At 37.1% G+C, this 22,822-nt stretch overlaps 1 protein-coding gene across 1 annotated transcript in view; it reads right to left on the bottom strand.

Annotated features, from left to right (window-relative positions):
• The window catches only part of csmd3b (CUB and Sushi multiple domains 3b), a 487,110-nt gene that overhangs the window by 47,981 nt on the left and 416,307 nt on the right, over positions 1–22,822 (bottom strand). Inside the window, exons 48-55 of the mRNA XM_077195799.1 lie at positions 22,532–22,678; positions 15,116–15,304; positions 12,487–12,672; positions 11,437–11,631; positions 11,155–11,328; positions 9,139–9,312; positions 1,549–1,722; positions 383–568 (exon numbers count right to left, since the gene is read on the bottom strand). Coding sequence (XP_077051914.1) covers positions 383–568; positions 1,549–1,722; positions 9,139–9,312; positions 11,155–11,328; positions 11,437–11,631; positions 12,487–12,672; positions 15,116–15,304; positions 22,532–22,678 — 1,425 coding nt within the window. The remainder of the gene's footprint in view (positions 1–382; positions 569–1,548; positions 1,723–9,138; positions 9,313–11,154; positions 11,329–11,436; positions 11,632–12,486; positions 12,673–15,115; positions 15,305–22,531; positions 22,679–22,822) is intronic.

Below are 22,822 nucleotides of genomic sequence, written 5' to 3'. Positions count from 1 at the left end.
TTAGGATCACACATGTAAAACAACAGGAAAGGTTATAGAAACACAAAGCAAAGTGGCGACTGGGAGAAAGGGCATTTCTGACAGCAGGGAGTCTTGTCAGGGCAAAATGTAAGCTTAAGTCCCGTGGACTTCGCAGCTGCTGCTGATCGTGTCTCTCTGAGCTGTAGACGGGCCGAGGATGTGCTGTGTTTTAACTGTCACATAATAACACGGGGATCAGATAATTGCTAATCTGTGTTCCAACTGTCCCTCAATGACAACCACTGATCTTAAACCACAGGAACAGGGTTGTGCAACTAATTCCCCGCAATTACTGGAAGGAACAGGTGATTAACACAACAATGCACTGCCAAATTTTCATTGAATGATGCCAGAAACATACCGATACACTCGGGCAGCGGTTTGTCCCACTGACCCGTGGGCTGGCATGTGAGGACGGGGGAGCCAAACAGGTAATAGCCGGGGTTGCAGTCGTAGAAAACCACCGTGCCAAAGGTGAAGTTTCCGTGCTCGATCTTACTCTGCCTGATAGAGTTGGCTGGAATCCCAGGATCAGAGCAATTGACAACTGAATAAAGAGAAGAAAGGGAGAGGACAGAAACAGAGACATGTTATTTGGCAGAAGCACTAAGCAAGTGACTTCAGTGGAAACAACTAGGTCAGATGCAGGCATGCAACGCGTGTAGAATGAGAATTTGCCATTCTGTCACAGACACCAACTCAAAGAAAATTACTGATAGGACACGATAAAAAAATGCTGCATTTTCTTAAAAAAGTGACATAGTACTAATCGAGACTGTAATATGAATATATATATATATATGGTATAAAATATATATGGTATTTCTACTTATATAATACATGTGTGTATATTATATATGTGTTTGTGTACACACACCCATGTATGTATGCATAATATATATCCATGTATATTATATAAACAGAAATCGTGATTAATCGATTTGACAGCACTAATATATATATATATATATGTATATGTATATATATAAATATATATATTAAATGTATACATATTTTATATACCTTCTAAAATATAATATAATACATACATACCCACAGTATATATATATATATATATATATATATATATATATAATGATTTTAATATTAAAATAATATTATAAAGAAATTAAAACATTTATTTTTATAATATAATGTATTTCTCAATATAATTCAGCGCAAACTGTGTCAGTATCATGTATCATACAGTTGCATGCAGAAATAAGTCAGTGCACAAATGCAGAATGGCATATCACAGAACATGCAGTCTATATCAAACTAAATATATCGGCATAACATTTTAGTATAATAACAGTACTACATTGTGTTTCCTTACCAGGCATCATTAATGACAATTTTGTTAGTGAACTTTCAGCCACCAAACCTCACAATCGGCAGCCACTTATCAACATCCAACATCCGCTTCACCCTTTCTTACCCCCGGGGTGCAGTGCGGTGCTTTCATACTGTCAGCCGGTGAATCAGGCAAAGCTCCGTGTGAATAAAAGACTTAACTTTTCTCCCCACCTTTACATGTTGGTGGTGGCTGGCTCCACTGCCGGTTGGCCTGACACTGGGCTCGGGACGGACCCTCCATCACGTAGCCCATGTTGCAGGAGAAGCTCACCACATCGTTGAGGTTGAAGCCATTGCCTACGGTCCGGCCATAGATGGGGCTTCCCGGGTGCCCACAGCTGATGGCTACAGATCACGAGAGAGAGAGAGAGAGAGAGAGAGAGAGAGAGAGAGAGAGAGAGAGAGAGAGAGAGAGAGAGAGAGAGAGAGAGAGAGAGAGAGAGAGAGAGAGAGAGAGAGGTTTTAATTAGGGTGACCACCCATCTCGCTTTGCGTTACCGCACAGCATTTTCACCCCTTGCATGCACGTTTTCTTAATATGATCCCGCACATCGCATATTAAGAAAATGTTTTCATCAGTCTGTTGGTTTTTAATGATCATATTAAGAAAACATGCATGCAACGTTCTTTTGCCTTATCAAGAAAGTATTTTATTTATTGTTTTGAAGCGGTTTTTTTTAACCTATATTTAACAGCGCTTTGTCAGAATTAGTACAAATACAACAGCTGTTTTTTAAATCCTATCGTCACTAGTGGGTTGTGACGGCTGTCAATCAAAATGTGGAGCGGTGATTCCTGTGTTCCCGGTCAGAAAACAAATGGATAATTCGGTCAATTTAAATTTAACTGAATTTATCAACTCATTTCCTGCTGTGATTGTTTTAATTCACTTCCTTTCTAAAAATATTAAAGTTTTTGGTTTAATATATTCTTAATATATAAGACTGCTAATTATCTAATTCCATGTTGTTTTATATTTTATTTGTTCATTATTTATTTAGTTGGATTTTAGTTGGACTTGTTCCAAAAATAGTGATCTGCATGATTTCTTTGGGCTCAGTGATGTTGAATTTAAATGACATGTAAAATAAAGACATGTTACATTGTAATGTAATGGTGTTTTCTGGAAGGGACTAAAGGACAAATCATTTTTATCAGCTGAAAGGCAGAATATAAATGTTTTTATTAAGTTAGATAAACATTATATGACAGTTTCAGGTTATGTTTTAGTGTTGGTAACATGTCCCACATTGTCCCACACAAACTTATAATCGTCCCACATTTGGTTTGTTTGATGGTGGTCACCCTACTTTTAATATGGCGCAAGCATACAATCTGTGTGTAGCAATGTGGGATGATTTCTTCCTGGAAGTGGTTTTCTCACAACAGGTACATATTAAAAAACAGAAATGTTTTAGAGCGTGATTAAAGTATGGCAGAAAATAGATGTGCCCTTAATATTGATTGGTCACTGCGGGAAATTAGTTCAATTTCCCTCAGTAATATCTAATCATTTATTTGGTAAGTTGCCAACTCAAATGCATCAAATCAGATTTGGTTTCTCCTTGATAAAACCAGCACCACATTCGAAAGGCCAATGCACAGAAATAAAGGCAAGATTAATTCACTGTCATTTCAAATACTATACATATATGCATCCTTGAAGGAAGGGCTCAACCAAAAAGATGTACATTGCACATCCATTTGAAAACGTGTGTGTGATATGTTTGGTATCAGTAAGAATGTGTGGAAATAAACAGACAAACAAACAAACAAACAAAACAATCTGAAATGCTTTGCATCGTATGCCATCATTTTAAAGCAAATGTTAACTGTATGATTTACAGCTATTAAAAACAGTATTATTTCTAGAGAAAAGGTAACATTCAATGAAAAGGAATAAGAATATAAATATAAAAATACATTTCAAGCTTTCTCTCTATATATACACCATTGTTCAAAAGTTTGGGGTCAGTAAGACTAATAGAAATTAATACTTTGATTCGGCAAGGATGCGCTTAATTGGTCAAAAATTACATTGTTACAAATTTTTTTTCAAATAAATTCTGTTCTTTTGAACTTTTTATTCATCAAAAAATCCTAAAAAATGCAGCACAACTGTTTTCAACATTGATAATAGTCATAAATGTTTCTTGAGCATCAAAGTGGTGTATAAAGAACTTACTTAATAAACCGTAATGTTTTTATTACCTTAGAATGAGGCATTTATATCTACATAGGCGCGGGAATCCCCTTCTGTGAAGGTCGACATATTGTGACGTCATGTTTCTACCGTAGCCGACAGCGAACACACAGCGTTACAGAGCGCGTTTCGTCACTTCCTTGAAAGAGAAGCCACAGAAAGCTAGAAGAAGCTAGCCATAAACACCGTGAGTAGTGACTTTTCCCTTGTCAGTGGTGTAAAATATGTAGTTGGATTGTTTCATGTAACTTAATTCTTCTCCCTCGCTGTGTTATGGCTTTGCTATGTGGGGATAAATGTGCTGGTTACGTTCGTGAGACAGCTGATTAATACTCTTGTCATTGACCGAAAAAACAGTTACAGGAATCACCAACCCGTCGATCTTGGAAGCATTTTAAGTCGATCGCGAAGAGTTTTCAAAATCAGAGTAAAAAAGCCTATAGTGTGTAGTAAATGGTGTCTAGGGGATGCGGAGGCGCGCGCGCTGTTACAATCACGTTATTTTTGCCGCGCGCACCTTTGGCTCATGCGGACGCGTCCAGTTTAAGGCTTAACGCTTTAACCAGCTCAGCCACAGTAACAGCTCATATTAGCCAGCTAAACTTTTACTAGCCTGGTAGAAAAAATATATATTTGCATAGTTTCATGTGGTTCTTCTCCCTACCTGTATTATGGGTTTGCTTTGTGGGGGGAAATGTGATGGTTACGTTTGTGAGACAATCAGCTGATTACTATTATATTACGTATTAAGACCCTTGATCCTCACCTTACTATGGCTTTGTAAACTTTATCCATGGTGTGGTTTATAATGGACTGTGGTACAGAAACAGTGACAATGTTACACACTGTTGGCTTACTCTGTCAATTCTCTGCTGTCTCAGACGACGATATGTTTGTCCCATGTTAGCCACCGTAGCTTCTTCGAAAGGGAGGGGTTTAGCGGTGGGCTGAGCCCTCAGTGCAACTCGCAGCCGAACCGCTAGATGTCGCTAAAAATCATACACTGCACCTTTAACTAATGAACCTTATTGTAAAGTGTTACCAATAAATGTTAGTGTGCATAAGAGACTTCTTTCAAAAACGTAAAAAATAGACCTCAAACTTTTGAACATTAGAATAGGCATAACAAACATTTTGTCTGGAGGTGTAATTTCATAGCTCTGTAACAGCCTTTGTGTGTAGGGAACATTAGTCCAGTGAAATAGCAAATGGGCAACATTTGAGCTCAATTGCAGATATTTGTTGGCTGAATGAAGCGGTGCATGCTGTAAATAGAAGATTCACACTCAATGCCTTCGGGTGAGAGCTGTCACTCCAATGTTCAGTTTAGACATTCAAATCATATCGTTTATCAGAGAACATACAGGCGGCACAATCCAACAACAACATAATGCCTTTTAATTACATGCCAGGTTGAGTTTACTTCATATAAATATGGGGAATGTATTAGACCTCAACTGTCAGTCAGTATCAGATATGGAGCTGGCGTTAGCAGTGAAAGTGGCTTGTTATCTACTGTGCATTATGAAAACGCATGTAAGTCGAGTACGACGAGTCTATCTTTGTGTCTTACTTCTCTAATGCGTATTGATTAACTCCAGAGTCTTGTCTTATTCTAACATACTGAAGAGCTCTTATTTAATTAAGGAGACAATTCTTTCGCTGATATGACACATTTAGAGGTATATTTGCGTTTGTAATAGCTCTTCCAGGGTACAGTATTTTGTTCCTCACAGTGCGTCTCTTCTACAATCATAAAAAGCCACAGTTGATTTGCATAATCACAGTTGTAATTTGTTTCTCTTTGCACGGAGGCAATTTCCCTTTCATTTGAAGACTCTCCGTAGCCCAAATTTACAACCAAATCACTGTATGCTAAAATAGCTGAAAATGTACCCACACATCTTTCTGTGATTTCAGTTTGTAGTGCAAAGCTTGTGAAACGTAGATGTGAAAAAAAAAAATCATTTTATGTTTAAAGACCCCCTGAAATCACTTCATGAGCATGTTTTTTTTTCCTGTGTTGATGTATTTCCTATTGAAATAGGAAGTGAGTGCCTGTAATTTACATCATATAGCAGAGTTATTATAGTTAATTAAAACTAAAACCATGAAAAACTTGTTGCCTGAAATAGAATAAACATTGACTGAAATAAAAACTTTTAGATTAGCTAGAACAACATTTCTTATTAAAATAACTGAAACTAAAACTGAAATAAAATGTATAACTTACTAAACATGAATGAAAAAAACCTAAAAGTTTAACAAAAATTAAAATAAAAACAGATAAAAGCAAATTCAAAATATTAATACAAACTATAAAAGTATCTCAATGATACTAAAACAAATATTTACGACTTAATCAGATGTGGTCTTAGTGAAATGGGATGTTTTAATTCTGGAAAGCATTTGATTGGACAAAAATGTGGATACGCTTGAATGTATTTTGGCTCAGTTTTCCCAGGAAAAAAAGGTATACTCTAAATCTGCTAAAAATCAATTGCAAACTTTTAGTAATACACCAGCAAATAGACGACCTCAAAACAACCAGAACTGCAATAAAAGCCACTCCAATATTCATTTCATGGGGTCTTTAAGTCGAGTAAACGATTAATACATCAAGTATGTCAGCCGCTATTGGTTAGATCCATTGAGGAATCACAGAGCCTGGTGCAACTCGTCTGGCATTGAAATTGCCTTTCTTCCCTTTAGCTTTATTCTGCTTGAGAAACTGTGAGATGATTTGTAAATGCAAAAAAACTGTGATTGTTTCAGATGCCGTGATCACCATCATCAAAAGTGACGCCTCAGTCGCCCCGCTTTCATCGTAATTGACTGCCATTCTCTAAAAGATCATGGAAGAGATGCCACATGAATAAAAGTGTGAATAAAATTTGAAATCAAATCAAATGACAGTCAGATAGTACCAAATATAAGTCGTGGCTCTCAAATGGTTTCGCAGAGAACCCAGATTTTACATTGGACATCGAGCGAGCCAGTGTTATCATTGTTAACTAAAACTATTAAAAACATTTCTGTTAACTGAAATAAAGCTGAAATAAAATAAAATAAAAATATTAGTTGAAAAACTGCATGCCTTGACAATAAACTGAAATGAGTTTAAGTTGAAGCACTAAAATTATTACCTAGAAATACTTTAAATAAAACTATAAAACTCAATAAAACTAAAACTGAAATAAATCTAAACATCAATATTTTTAATTATTAAATCGCAGAATGAAATGGCTAAAAATTGAAATAAAATTAACATGAAAACAAAAAATATTAAAATAAACACTAATTAAAAACTACAATAAAAACTACAATAACACTACCTGACACTCATTTTAGGTCATAACCCGCCATTTGAAAACCACCAGCTTAAAAGTATTTGCTAATTTTGTATAAGAAGATAAAGATGTGGTAGATAAAGATAAAGATCACCCACGTGCCTTAAAGGGTTCGTTCTGCCAAAAAACAGCACTACAAAACTTCTAAGTCTGTATGACATGGTTTCTTCTGAGGAACACAAAAGAAGATATTTTGAATGAAAGTCAATGGGGTTCAGTGATGTTTTGGATCCCAATGAGTGGTTAAAAGCAGTTCTTCAAAATATCTTCTGTTCTTTGTTCCACAGACGAAACGATGTCATTCGGATGAAATATTCTGCATGATCAATCCCCAATCTGATTTATGATAAAGCCTGGATTTAAACCCCACTACGTTCATTTATCTGGCCAGAACTGAGAAACTAGACTCAGCCGGTTTTCTTCCACATGTTTTTTTCTCCATTTCTGTCACCGATGGAGTTTGGGTTCCTTTGGCGCCGCTGGCTTGCTTAGTTGGGGACACTTAATAATCAACATTATTACTAATTTGACTGAACTGACACTATTGGAGGAGAACTGAACTGAGCTGATGATGACATCACCGTTTCCACTTTATAGCTGAACTGAACTCATTCCACAGTTAATGAACTTTATACAGTCATTAAACTTGAATTGAATCAACACTGAACTGATTTCAACTGAATAATGCCTATTGTATTGAGTAATGTTTACTATTGTCTTTTTAGAGCTGCTTTACAGCAGAATTGAATCATTATTTTCCTGTTTTTCACTGTAAAGCTGCTTTGAAACGATCTGTGTTGTATAAAGTGCTGTAGAAATAAATGTGCCCTGATTTGACTCATACAGGTTTGGAATGACATGAGATTGAGGAAATGACAGAATTTGCATTTTGGGATGAACTATAATTTTAATAAAATGGTTGATGATGTGGATAAATCCTGCAGTCTCAAATACGGCAGCTTTTTATAAGACTTGCTTCATTACTTTCCCTGCAGCTCGTTTTGATCAGCTCATTTTGTCTAAATGTTCTTCAAACAAATAAACGCCCCCATTGAGGTGAGGCAGACCTGCTGCAGTGCGTGTCTGATAAATGTAGGCTGTGAGTGTGTGAGTGTGTGTGTGTGTGTGTGTGTGTGTGTGAACCCAGTGGGAGATGACAGTGACGCCACTTTTTTAAAAATATAAATAGCTCCCTAAATATAGAGAGCTCTTAAGGTGGATTCTTTAAATGCCAGTGCCATTTAAAAAGGAGAAACAGAGCGCTGATGTCATGATGTCACTTCCTCTTATGCTTATTTGCAATACAGTTATTCTCTGTGTCCCAGATATAGTAGTAGTCAAAACTGCAACAGTTAGTGTGCAAACATTAGGGCTGTCAATTGAGTCAAAGCTTTAAATACATAAATTACACTACCGTTCAACAGTTTGGGGTCAGTAAGATTTTTTAACTTTTTTTTGTGTTGAAAGAAGTCTCTTATGGTCGCCAAGACTGCATTTATTTGATAAAAAATACAGTAAAAATAAAAATATTGTGAAATATTTTTACAATTTGAAATAACTATTTGAATATTTAGTCAAATGTAATTTATTCCTGTGTTTAAAGCTGAATTTTCAGCATCATTACTCCAGTCTTCAATGTCACATGATCCTTCAGAAATCATTATAATATGATGATTTGATGCTCATGAAACATTTCTTATTATTATCAATGCTGAAAACAGTTGTGGTGATTTTTTTTCAGGATCATTTAAATAATATAAAGTTAACAGAAAGAACAGCTTCAACGTGAATCTTTTGTAACATAATAAATGTCTGTACTGTAACCTTTGCAATTTAATGCATCCTTGCTGAATAAAAGTTAATTTTCTTAAAAAAAATATCTTACTAACCTCAAACTTTTCTTAACTGATCTGAATTAATTGCATGCATTGCTGAGAAAAACCTGCATATACATTTTTTTGTGTCAGAATTCAATATATTGCTTTATATATTATTTCCATAAATAGGCCAGATATTCATTAACATATTATTTTAATTAATTTGACTTAACTATGTGCTAAATGTACAACTCTAGCTAAAATATATGCTACTGTGTCTATTCCTTCACCCAGCGTGTGTTGCTTTCGACCTTTTTCTGAATGAATCTATTCATGGGCTCCGTAATTTTCCACAGCTTGTCTGAGAGAGAAAAGCGAGTCCCAAACTCACGGACGCAGATGGGCAGCTGTCCCGACCAGTTGTGGTCCTGCTGGCAGATCCGCACAGAGGAGCCGATGAGCCGGAAGCCGGAGACGCACTGGTACACGATGGTGTCTCTGTAGCCGAAGTTCTCCCCGATCACCTGACCATTGACAATCTGCTCGGGTAAACCACAGTGGCCGGCTGAAAGGACAGGGACGAGAAGAGAGAGTGATTAAAGTGAGAGGTCTGAGCAGCAGCTACATTACATTGTAAAATATTAACATCAGATGCTTTTAGAGAGACCAACTGCTTCAAGCAATTAAGTGTTTAGTGGAGTGTATGTAAATTTAAAAAAATTAGATTTTCAGTGGAGCAGGAGAAAGAAACATGATTGAGGTCAAATGCAATTTAAGCACTTAGACGCTGTGTGTAAGTGTGTATAGCGTTATACATACCGTTCAAAAGTTTGGGGCAATTAACTTTTATTTTTATTTTTTTAGTAACTAATACTGTTATTCAGCAAGGATGCATTGTATTGCTGATCTTTTGAACTTTCTATTTATAAAAGAATTCAATTTTTCTAATCAGTTTTAACAAAAATATAAAGTAGGCCTAGCCATACTTATGAAAATGTCACATTTTAAATGTGTGTGTGTGTGTTTTTAAAGAATACAATAGTGAAAATAGCTTCTTCACTTTTCGAAATTTACAAAATATAAATTGCTAAATGTATTATCAGGATAACGACTTGAGTGAAAAACTTGCATAATGAAAAGTAAAAAATAAACATTAATTTTAGAATGTCTTGATATTTAGTATATACATGCATGGAAATCAGGAGTAAAATAAAATAAAATAAAATAAAATAAAATAAAATAAGAAACGGATGAGCTGAATAGTAATAATTTTTTTTTTTTATTAATAAATGGATGAGTTGACAGGATAGTTGTGAAATTTTAACAGCTTTTTCTTCCCTGTTTAAAAAACATTCCAAATGAAGGGATGAAGTTGGATGAAAGAATCAGATTTATCCAGACAATGGTTTACTACTTAGGCCATGTGTCCACCAAAGCGTTTTTAGCCAGCTGAAAACGCTAGACGCTCTGCTGAAAATGCCTAGCTGTGGGCGCTTGAGAGCGTTTTGGCTGCGCTGCGTTTTTTCAGTTGAGACTATTTGTTGCTATGATACAAAATATCCGCGGCACAGTTTACTTGTAACTGATTTCGTAGATAATTTGTTTCATACAAAAAATGTATTTTTCATCCATTTTGTTCTTTTAGCTCTGCTGGTTGACGTCGTTGTACAGAAAGAATGTTGTGACGGTTAGTCGGTGTGATATTTGTCCCGCCCCTCCTCCACTGTGATTGGACGGCTGTGTAAAAAGTGACAGTGATGAGCGCCGCGTTTTACCCAAAGCTGAACATTTTTCAACTCTCGGCGACCAGTAAAAAACGGCGGGCGCTCAGCGCTTGAGCGTTAAATACACACTCAGCGCCTCGTAAAGCCCCGTTCACGCTACAAGCGACTTTGTCGCTCCATGTCGCCAGTGGCTGGCGATGAGGTCGCTAGTGGGCGTTCCCACTACTGGTTGCCTTTATGAATGACATCCAATGATGTGGAGAAGGATCATGCGCGCTCCGCTCCTATTGGTTGTCGCTTTCGAAAGTCGCTCTTAATTTGCATAAAGTTAAACAGATCTCAACTTTGTCGCGTCGCCAGACACACCCCATCCGGTAGCCAACGGTCGCGACCGCGTGTGTCGCCGGAAGTCGAAAACACAGTTTGATGGACACACAGCCTTAATTCCCACACTTCCATTTACTATATAATATGTCATGGAAAAGACTTTTATTACAAAATGTGGAAAAAATGGTAACAATAAAGAATGAGTAGGTGTACACAAACTTATGAATGATAATATAGTACTACTAGAAACTAGGTTGATGACGATTCTATCACATTTAACAAGGTTTAAAAATCAAGTTGAGCCACTGCCAGGCAAATATGTCTGAAACAGCAGATGTGAATGCACAGCACATTACCCAAGCAGCGCGTCTCTGTTCCACTCCACAGACCAGAAGATAGACACTCTCTCACTGTAGATCCCACCAGCATATACCCATTGTCACATGTAAATATGGCTGTGGCCCCAAAGGAGGTCTGAGTACCGATTTTCTTGCCACTGGGAGGCGTGGCCAGATCCCCACACGAGATGACTGAGAGGGAAGGGAGAGGGTAAGACAAACAAAGACAATCTGGAAGGTTTAAACCTTCCACTAACAGAGCCAAACAGCTGGTGGATTGGAGTTGACTGACACACTTACTTTGGCAGTGGGGTCTCTCGTTCCTCCAGCTCCACGCACCGTTGGATGTGCACTGAATATGGGCGGGGCCTAGGCGGTAATAGCCAGGATCGCAGGTGAAGATGATTTTTGTTCTGTACTCATAATGCGAGCCATTAACGATCCGCCATCTTCCGTGTTCCAGAGAGAAAGATCCGATACTTGGACAAACCACAACTGTGCAGAAAATACACAGAAACCAGTATTCAGAAACAAATGGCCACCCACAAATATGGTTAATATTTCATCATGGTTCCATTCCAAAACTTACTATGCTGCCTTTATTGTCCTTGGTGTGACTGAATTGACATGAATTGTGTCTTAAAAGGCAACATTGTTGTGGTGTTGAAATCTTAAAAGTAGGCAGCTCACTAGGTTTTGGAACAGAGGCATTGTTTTGGAAGGGCAGATATAATTGGCTCATAAATAAATGAATATTAAAGCTGAAGCAAAGATATTTCTCTTGAAGGCAAGTCGATTCACTCGGCGGCCATCTTGGTTATGCGCCCGGCAGCTATTTTCTATTTAGCCAACAGCAATACAAACACAGCTCCTGCTTACTTGAATGGGGAAAGACTGAAATTTCCAAAACTCTTTTTCTAAATGGTTTTAATAACACTTCAATGGTTTTAATGACAACTCAAATAAGCAATACAATTTGACAACAATGATATAAAATTAGCATTTCTTGTTCAATGCTAAAGATTCTTTAGGCTGGTCCAGTTAATGCACATCCTAGAGTTATCATATGCTATTAAAGCGTGATTATCTCTGTGTACAAGTCCATGTCCTTCCTCTTGTACTGTCCCGGATTCTCAGATTCTGATTCTCTTTTTTGGTTCCTTGCCACTGTCACCTTTATTCACCTTTGTCGCCATTGGCTTTTGGCTTGCTTAGTTGGGGACATTTCGTTTTTTATTTAACAATATTATTACAACATTATTTTCCTGTTATCTCTGTAAAGCTGCTTTGAAACTGTATTGTAAAAAGCGCTATATAAATAAAGGTGACTTGACTTTGCCTGGCCTGTACCTGAGCAGCGAGGGACCTTGTTGTGGTTGCTCCAGGTGCCGTCAGGCTGGCACACAGCGCTGGTCAGCTCTTTGGAGGACAGCCGGTAGCCATCGTTGCAGAAGTAGGTCACACGTGTTCCCACAGAGTAGTCCATCGCAAGCACTCCTCCGTTCACAGGAGCCTTGGGCAGCCCACAGGAGACCGCTTATGGGTGTGGAAATCACATAGACAAAGGAACGTTAGGTCATATGTTTCAAATATAATTATGACAAGATCATTTAAAAAAACTCTCTACATAGCTTATTACTCTATTAGAATATTTCACCATTAGAGCCCTGAAAATTGGTTATTCGAGTGGCTGGATTTACAAGAAGAAATTGGACATGCTTTTTTTAAACGGCAACAAACGGAAAATGTTGACAGAAATGTCCTGAAAAAATCCATGTATTGTTGACCGATAATTTAATTCAATTTAGCTAAGTCTAAAGGCTTAATAAGGGAATATACATTTTAATTTAAGAGTATTAAACTGAAGTCTATAGACAAGACCAGGGTCTATTTTCTTTAAATCTTGGTTTATACCCCTAAAAGGGCAACGTATCCCCTGAGTTACAAACATTTACAGACAGATTATGAAAAATGTAAATAATAAATAAATAAAATGTCAAAATAAATGTAATAAGCTAACGCTTAACAACAACCAAATATTACAAATATTTGAAATATATCAACTTTTACCTGAAGATGATTAGATTTCCTACTACAGGTGACCATTTAAAGGTCGTTTTAAAGGTCACCAGATCTAAATATTCACAACAAACACCACGAAATGAGACCTACACTTTCACAGCCTCTCAAACGTTTGCATCCCCCAGGACACAAAAACCTTTTCAGGTTTAAGGAACCTAATAAACTTAATTAGAAAAGGAGTTTCTGAGGTGTAAAACCACATTGAAGTTCAGACACTTTCTGAGAGAGCTCAATATTGTTTTAAAAGTAATAACTTGCATGCAATGGCTGATCCTTTTCATAAACAATGAAATGGCACTTAAAGAGTTGCACACTATCCCACTATAACTACGCTTGTCATCAGTGTTGCAAACCAGCCAATGGATCGGTCCCATCTCACTTCTCCCTTTTACAAGCAGCACTGGAACATATTATTTATCAACGCACAGTACTTTCAGATGACACTAAGTATGAATCATTGCTGTGCACAAGCCCTCAAGATTTATTGAGCAAAAAACCACTGGTACATTTGAGAAACAAAGCATTGAGATGTCATAAGCAGTCAGCAATGGCGTCGGTTCACAGCCATTAGATGTCGAACAATATCCTCCCAATAATCAAAGAGCACATCTCAAGAACTGCTCAACAAGAAGGGTCTCTGACAGTGACGTGAGATGAACTCTTGTTGCACAACACAAAAGGCTGAAAGTGCCCAGAATGCTTTTTGAAGTTTACAGAGTCATTTAAGTGTCACTTGATGTTAGTGGCACTGGAGCCTGTGGCCCTTAGAGGGACTTGGGGCCCATTCTGTCACATTAGTGCAGGAGGAAGGGCCTGCATGAATGCGCCGCCTCAGAAACCATTTATTCAGGCTCATCTACTGTAAAGCTGAGTCTGAGAGGATAGGTGGAGCAGGACGAACGACTCCGATGGATAAAGAGAGCGCTGAAGATTAGTCATTAATGTGACAGATCATGAATAAACAGTATCAGTGAGACAGTAATTACTGCGTCTCCATCACTGACCGTAAAAGCTTGTTAGAGAGGCGTCAGGAAAATTACTGATCATATCTGCAAGCACTGAATTTACTACCTGCTGACTTTATAAAAGGTCTGTAGGGTGTTTAAGTCAATAAAATACTGGTGTTAAATGAATACCCCCGGTTCAATACAAGTTCAGCTCAATTGACAGCATTTGTGGCATAATGGTGATTAGCATAAAAATTAATTTTGATTCATTCCTCATTTTCTTAAAACAAAACATGAAAAAATCGAAGTCACAGTGAAGCACTTAAAGTGAAAGAATCAGGCTAATCTGAAAATTGATTCACAAGACGACATCATTGTTAAAAAATTTTAGTGGGATAAAATATCCTTTTTCTGTGCAAAGTTAGATTCAGTTCAACAACTTTGTTGCCAACATTACTGTAAAAATTTCAAGAACAAATTTACATCTCAAATATTACGCAAATTTTGATAACAAAATCAACAACAAAAAAAGTGTTTCATTACATTAATATCTTCCCATTTCTGCTTTTAAATCCTCCAAAAATTGGCCCCATTTACTTCATACACAGTAATCGTAAAGAAAAGGAGGGACGATTAACAAATTATTTGTTTGTGGTAATTAATATTATGCCACAAATGCTGTCGATTCAGCTTGATTTTGTAATATTAAACCTGGAACCAGAATACTATCCAATCTCACAGCTTAATATGAAGGGGAGTGTTCAGAAGTCCGGTTTGAAAATGGTCAGCGTTTATGCGAATCAGTTTGGAGAAATTAGTGGCGCTAGTAAATAACATCAATGCAAAGGCTGGTTAAACAGCTAGAGTTCATAAGTATTGAACCTACAACATACTTAAGTAACCTGCTACTAAACACTAGTCCATAAACGTACCCATTTGCTGGGTCTTACCTTGGCAAGCAGGAACCGGGGCGTCCCAGGCGTAGAAGCCGAAGGTGGTCTTTTTGCAAACGGCGGTGCTCTTTCCAATAAGCCGGTATCCGCGGTCACAGGCCCAGCGGACCAGACTGTTCACGTGTCCTCCGGTCTGGCTGCTTATGGATCCATGGACGGGAGAGTCCGGGGTGCTGCAGTACAGAGCTGTTCAGACAGAAAGACAGACAGACAGATACCAGACCCCATCAGTTCCATCAGCTCCTTAATCACCAGCCAGAGCAGAGCCCTCTGACACGGGCCGCATTCACTTACAAGCACATTTAAAAAAGCTCTTAGGGATCTCTCTCTTAAAGAGGACTTGTTATGCCCTTTTACAAAGTCTTGATTTTGTTTTGGGGCTCTACTAGAATAGGTTTTCATGCCTGAATGTTCAAAAACCACATTATTTTCCCCATATTCTCCATTGTTGCAGCTCCTCTCTTCCCAGTCTGTCAGTAACGCTCTGTTTAGTTCCTGTCTCTATGAAGCCCCTCCTTCTGAAAAGCACACTGTGCTCTGATTGGTCGACTATATAAATATCCCGCCCCTTACCATAACCAGCAATTTCAAAACACTACTAACTAACTCAATCAGGCCCCGCCCCTTTATTCTGCGTATTAATTATTTAAATGAGGAATATTGTGACGTGTTTGTTACCGGAAGAAAACTCAAACTACAATGGAGGCGTTTCAGGGAGTTCAGAAACTGACACTGATATAGAAAATAACTCCCTTTGTGCTTTGTTACTTTGCAGAGCTTTTTCATGTATAAACAGCAACATTACACACTAAGGAAAGGTGAAAATGTAAAAAAGCACAATAGGAGCCCTTTAAGAAAGCATTGTATTTTCTGCTATAACAATAATAATATAAAGAGCTGTAAAACTCCTATCTGCCTCATTCAACATGCGTCATCCTGGTGTTTTGAAGACATTTCGAGAGACAGGCTGCAGATGAATATTTCATATTTGTGAAAAGGTCACATTATCTGGTTTATTACTCGTTTTGCCCGCTGAAATTTTGCAATGGAATTTATATTACCAAAGAAAATTCTGGAAAGGAAGAATTCTTTTGCAACTTCTGTTAAATATTGTCTTAAAGGCATGATGATTTAGCTCAAGTTCTTTTCATTTTTTAAAAAACAGGTATAGTGGCACCACAAATTATTTGAACACTTAAGCCACAATAAAAAATGCATGAATTTGATTGCATAACTGCAAAAAATATTACTTTTTCTCAAAACTAACAATTTTGCCAGCCACTTTTACATTTAACTCAAAAGTACCTAGTCCCAAGCAGACATGGGCAGTATTTCATTTAAATGTATTTTTAATACGTATTACTTTAGTGTATTTTGTAATTTGTATTTTGCAGGTGTGGAAAAAATAAAATGTAGTTTGTAACAAAATATTTGAGGGAGTGTATTTAGAGTATTTCAAATACTTAAATACTTAAGAAAAATCACCATAGTAAATGATTTTGCCATATTTTCGGTATGATGTTGGCAATAGCAATGTCCAGGTTAGATGCACGAAAATCACGTGACACCCTGTAGACCGGGCTCCCTCCAAGAAGTGAATGAGTTTTGAACTCTTAAAAACGGCACTAAGGTAAAGTGTTTTGTGAAAAATATACTGTCTACACACACACATATTGCACACTGAACGGCATTATAGAGAAAATAATGTGCCTTATGAGATCAATGCACTGTGTTGTCATTCATAAAAGGACATCATAGGCCCTACCTATTATGAAACGTCTGTCGTAACTCCACTGAAATCTCCATGCTAAGCAAGCGTTCGCAATATAACATCCATCTGCAGTTTTTACACCTTTTTAAACGTATTACATATGAGAAATATTGATATTGATTTTGTATAAAATAATCATCAATCCTATTGTTTGCGCACACAGCGTGATTCTACTATGGAAAAGGCATACGCGGTCAGGACAGTTAGAGTCTCGTGTGTAAAACAAACCCACACATATTATGATTAATATGATTAATCATATATATTATGATTAAAATGGAATTTTGTTTTTGTGACAAAAATTCTCAGTCTGTTATTTTTACACAAAAATCGCTGCAAAAGATGCTTTCCAACAGGTTTTATCGTAGTTTTTGTCCAACTCCATTGACTTGTGTTGGATGTTCTGTGAGGTACGGTATTACTCCGCCGACGGAAACAGAAATGGGGTTGTTTGTATTCTTTCTGTAGTCTTATGCAGTCGCGGTATCGTAGGCTACGCTATACAAACATTGGCAAAGGTGCATTATCGCCACCAACTGGGCTGGAGTGTCTATTATTCAAGCTCTCAGCGGAAGAATGTCCGGGTGTGAGGCGTTTGGAAAAATAGGTCCACAGTTTTACAACGAATGGTAAAACACCTGTTGGAAAGCATCTTTTGCAGCGATTTTTGTGTGAGCATATCAGTGAGCACCCCAGACCACTCGGTGAGTTTCACGTCTTTGTAAACTAAAGTTTAACGCGTGTTATGAATGATTGTTCCAGTGCCCCTATAAAACCATTGTATAGGTGGGGGGTGCTAACACAGGAACCGTAAATTCTCGGGACAGCAGCATGTGTCCAAATTTCAATCTTAACCGTTCTATTTCATTAGAAACAATCTTAAAACAGGGCTTAAAGTGTAAAATACCGAACTTGTCCTTTAAGGCACGAGTAGAGTAACAGTGATAATATGGCTACGTAGCTTACATCAAATATGTTTTGCTATTAAGGGCAGCCTACCACACCACTGATGTGAACTTATCTATACATGCCATTTACGTCAGAGGGAGCTATTTCAGACCCTGTAGAGATTTAGTGAAATGCCCATACTTTTTTATTTTGCTATTTCGCCATTTTGAATTTACATATTTCTCATATTTGTGTTATTGCTACTATTTGTTATTGACCTTTCAGTAATAAAAAAAAGACTTAAGATTATTGTGGGAGTATTTTTGTATTTTCAAAATACTTAATTACTTGTATTTTATTTAAATACATTTTTCACATCAGTATTTTGTATTTTATTTTGTTACATTTCATGAGCCAGTATTTGTATTTTGTAACAAAATAGTTTTTGATGCATTTGTGCCCACCAAGGCGCTTTTGGTGGATGCATTAAAAAACTGTATACTGTATCAGTATTTCATTTTAAAACTCTTTTTGCTATATATACATATATTTTTAAATTGATTGATTTGTTTGTTAGGCTATCTAATATAATTAAATGCACACAAGTGTTGCATAAGTGTAACACATAACTTTTGGGGTCACTGTATAAAAATGTTAAAAATATGCCCCTATTTATCAATATTTATGCTGTAAACAAATGCATTTGTACAGTAATCTAAACTAAGCATCTAAAATCAGAAAAAAGAGGGCATTTTACAAAATCTGTTTTTTAAAACAGAACAAACAACAACATGCATAATGAAATTAAGAACTAATTTTCTTAATATTTCCGATTTTTGTGCTAAGCATTAGGTTTATTATTTTAACCTCAGTCACATATATTCATAAACAGTGCATTCAGAATGTATACAAGTATTTATTCTATTATGTTGCAAGTCAAATTAAATGATTTTAAACAGGACTATTTCCAACTTCTGCAGAAATTATTCTCTAATATAAAATGAAAATAATTAATTCAAATGTATTTTTGCCAGATATCAGCATTTTATCATCTGACAGGATGATAAAATAAAATAAATCATAAGTAAAAAAAAAAAAAATAACTAAAACTAAAAATAGCTATAAAAAGAACAGGTGGATGGAGTCAAATGGATGGAAATCTACTTCAGCCACAGATCTGCATTTGAGGCTAAATCCATCCGGCAGGACAAATGAGCCAAAGGATGTGGCAAAAACTACAAAGAAAAGGCTTGAAAGGAAGGTTAGAATTCTGGATCCCTATAATGTGGATTACTCCGCAAATACTACAAATGATACATGTATCAAATGGTTAGAGCAGAGATAAAAATACTGTGTTTTAAAAATATGTTTTACAATCTGATGGTGTAACGGCATCACAATGTGAGAAGATTCCAGGGTGTGAATACTTTCTGAAGGCACTGTAGTCATACACTCACTTTGAAACCAAACAGAAGCACATCAATAAGCATGTCAGTCAAACTCAGCGAGACAGCAACAGAGAACTCCACTGACAGAAAGCAGCTTTCATAATGTTAGACTTGGTTTTACCCAAGTTTCACAAGCGACCGTAAGTGAATTCAAACTGATTCTCAGCCTTTGAACTGAAACAAAGCATTAACATGTTGATGTGGAAATTTTCCTATCCCATCAACGGAAATGAACAAGCCATTTATCGTTGATTTCATAAGCTGAAAACAACTGACAGGTGGCCAAAGCCTGAAAAGCACTTAGAACGTGGGAAGTCAGTTTGCATTTCATCTCAGCTCAAAGGTGCTCTGAAACATCACTTCCTTCTGTACCTGCACCAGTCACAGATGTGTGAGGGGGATGTAGGCATGAGAGCTATTTATATCTCAAATGGGCAGGTTAGAGGAAGTGTAAGCATCTGACCTCCGCTCTCACAGGCACTTCATTGGGTTTAATCCACTCCAGGCTTGAGTTGAACGGAAGTTCAGCCAGAATGTGCAGCACGAACAACAGTTAAAACTGGGTTTAGGAAGTCCAACTGTGATGAAAACAAAGCCGAGGTGAGCAGTGCTGACACCCCTGAGCAGAAACGGCTGAGACTTTGGATGGAAAGTCAGTGTGGGGATATTGCTGAGAGAAAATATGAGAGCAAGGGAAGGAAAACTATTGCTTCATGAGGTAGGGTAGATTTCATAACACTAAAAAGATCTTTGAAACTAAAATGTACACACGCAGTGTTGATAATGAGAATAAATTTCAGCAACTGCCACTGCAGTAATGTGATATGCACATTACCGCTCAATAAAGTTCACAATAAAGCATTATTTGCGATATGACCAGGTGGAATTAATGAAGTTACAGAGACAGTCCCCTGGAGCAACCCGAGGTTAAGTGCCTTGCTCAAGGGCACAATAGTGATTGCTCCAGGATCGCCCCGGGATCGGCTCTTGCTCGGTTTAAACCTTTTAGTTACTGGCCCAGATTACAGAATGAGTAGAGATGTTTCATAATTTTTTCCATATTTTACATTGTTGCGGCTCCTCTCTTCCCAGTCTGTCAGTAACGCTCTGTTCTGAAAAGCACACTGTGCTCTGATTGGTCGGCTGGAACAGTGTGTTGTGATTGGTCAAGCGCTTCCAGCATGTTTGGGAAAAGTTTCAACACACTACTAACTAACTCAATCAGGCCCCAGCCCTTTATTCTGCGTATGAATTATTTAAATGAGGAATATTGTGACGTGTTTGATCCCGGAAGAAACTCAAGACTACAATGGAGGCGTTTCAGAGAATATAGAGAATAACTCCCACTGGAACTTTGCAGACTTTTTTTTCATGCTCAAACGGCAACATTACACACTAAAGAAAACTGAACATGTACAAAAGCATCCTTTAATATGGATTTTTCATCTGCAACATTTTAAAATTACAATTTATATATAGCGGGGTCTAAAAGTGAGAGATGGTCAGATGTTCTTGCTTCCTTTGAAGCACGAGATGCTTTTTGGATCATTCTCAAATCATGCTGAATCACATGATCATCAGGATTTACACAACTTTGTAACTACACAGACATAAGAGTTGTTCTTTTCCACGAGAACGGTGCATTGCTCATGTCTGCAAAACGTCTTTTCGTGGAAAAACCGCAGAAACACAAGGGAAACCTGCTTTAAGTGACCACAGAGAGCCCTCATACTGTAGCTTTGTCTGTCCCGTTCCTGTCCGCTCTACTACATGTGAACACACACTCAGGCTTGAGGAACTGAAAGGTGAGTTGTGGTAAGAATATGTGTATTTGGAGTCCCCAGGTCTTTGGTTGACATCCACAACGGCGAGTGTAGTATTCACTTAACCACAGTGCACTATTGGGCCAATGGGTCTCTGCCCTTTCTTGTTCTGTCAGTATTATTTTTTCCAAGAGACTGTAAAGTGCAGAACCTAAATGGCAAAGGACATTTGTCAAACATATATGAGCTGAAGTAAGGTAGTGTGTACCGCTCTCCTAAGGCAGAAAAACAACAACAAAATAAACCCGACAAAGTACCCAACAAACAAAGTTACACAGATATGTTAACACTGTACACGACACGTCCATCCATGAACACACACAAGCACTCGCATGCACGCACGCGCACACACACACACACACACGCACGCATGCACATACCCACACACACACACACACATATACGTGCACATGCATTCACACACATAAGATTCTGACTCATGGGTAGTTGACGCATAACATCCAATAACATTTTCCCCCATCAATATGCAGATTTTAGATTTATAATGATAATGAAATGTATACAAGTAAAAAAAGGGCGAGTAAATAATAACAGATTGGGATTTATTCCTTTAAATTGTCGATAATTATTTTCATGTTATGGCTGGTAAATACTTAAAGCAATAAATATCAAATTATATATATTTTGTCTAAATGAATACCTTTCAAAAGTTTGGGGTCGGTAAGATTTTTTAATGATTTTGAAAGAGTCTCTTCTGCTCACCAAAGCTGCATTTATTTGACCAAAAATACAGTAAAAAGAGAAATATTGTGAAATATTATTACAATTTGAAATAGTAGTTTTCTATTTCATTATATATTAAAAATGCAATTTATTCCTGTGATCAAAGCTGAATTTTCAGCATCATTACTCCAGTCTTCAGTGTCACATGATCCTTCAGAAATCATTATAATATGATGATTTGCTGCTCAAGAAACATTTATGATTATTATCAACGTTGTAAATCATTCTGCTGATAAATATTTTTGTGGAAACCTTGATACATTTTTTTTCTGAATCCTTTAATAAATAAAAAGTTAACAGAAAGAACAGCATCAATATGAAACAAATCTTTTGTAACATTATAAATGTCTTTATTGTCAATCAATTTAATGCATCCTTGCTGAATAAAAGTTAATTTAGAGACCCCAAACTTTTAAATGGTAGTGCACTAAAAACTTCCTAAAAATTTAGTTAGGGATAACGGGTAAAAGGATAATTGTTTTGTGTTTTGCTAAAAATTACATTAAACAGTGTTATTAAATTAATGATGTCTTTAAAGTAAGGACATTTAAATATAAAAATAGTGGAAATTATTCATTATTTTTAATTAAGAGTATACTAAGTCACACTGCAGGACATCTATCTAAAAGTACTTCATGTCAACTACCCAAAGTACACATGCTCATTCAAATTCAAGTCCAGAGACGGAAAACGTGCAAGCAATAAAGAGATTTAAATGGATACATACTTTGATACTCACCGACATAGCGGATGCGAAACCCCTTCTTATTGGTGCCGTGGTCAGCTGACCAGCGCAGGAGAAGCTGGTGGCCCGTGGTGGTGATGTTGAAGGGGGTCGGGAGGTCACCACTCAATGTGGCCAGGGTCTGACTATGAATTGTGGGTCCTTCAAAAGAAACAGAAGAGATAGAGAATTTGCAGGAGGACTGTTATATTGAAGTATACCTGTCAAAAAAGATGAAGCTTGGTGCTTAGTTTGTACACAGTTTGAAAATACGTTTGGAAAATATCTTGAAAATAGGCAAAGCAG

The sequence above is a fragment of the Siphateles boraxobius genome, unplaced genomic scaffold (genome assembly GCF_051911475.1).
Source record: "Siphateles boraxobius isolate OS27281-9 unplaced genomic scaffold, OSU_SipBor_1 35, whole genome shotgun sequence".
NCBI classification, from domain to species: Eukaryota; Metazoa; Chordata; class Actinopteri; order Cypriniformes; family Leuciscidae; genus Siphateles; species Siphateles boraxobius.
Note: the sequence above shows the minus strand (reverse complement) of the source record. Positions and strands in the feature narration are given on the sequence as shown.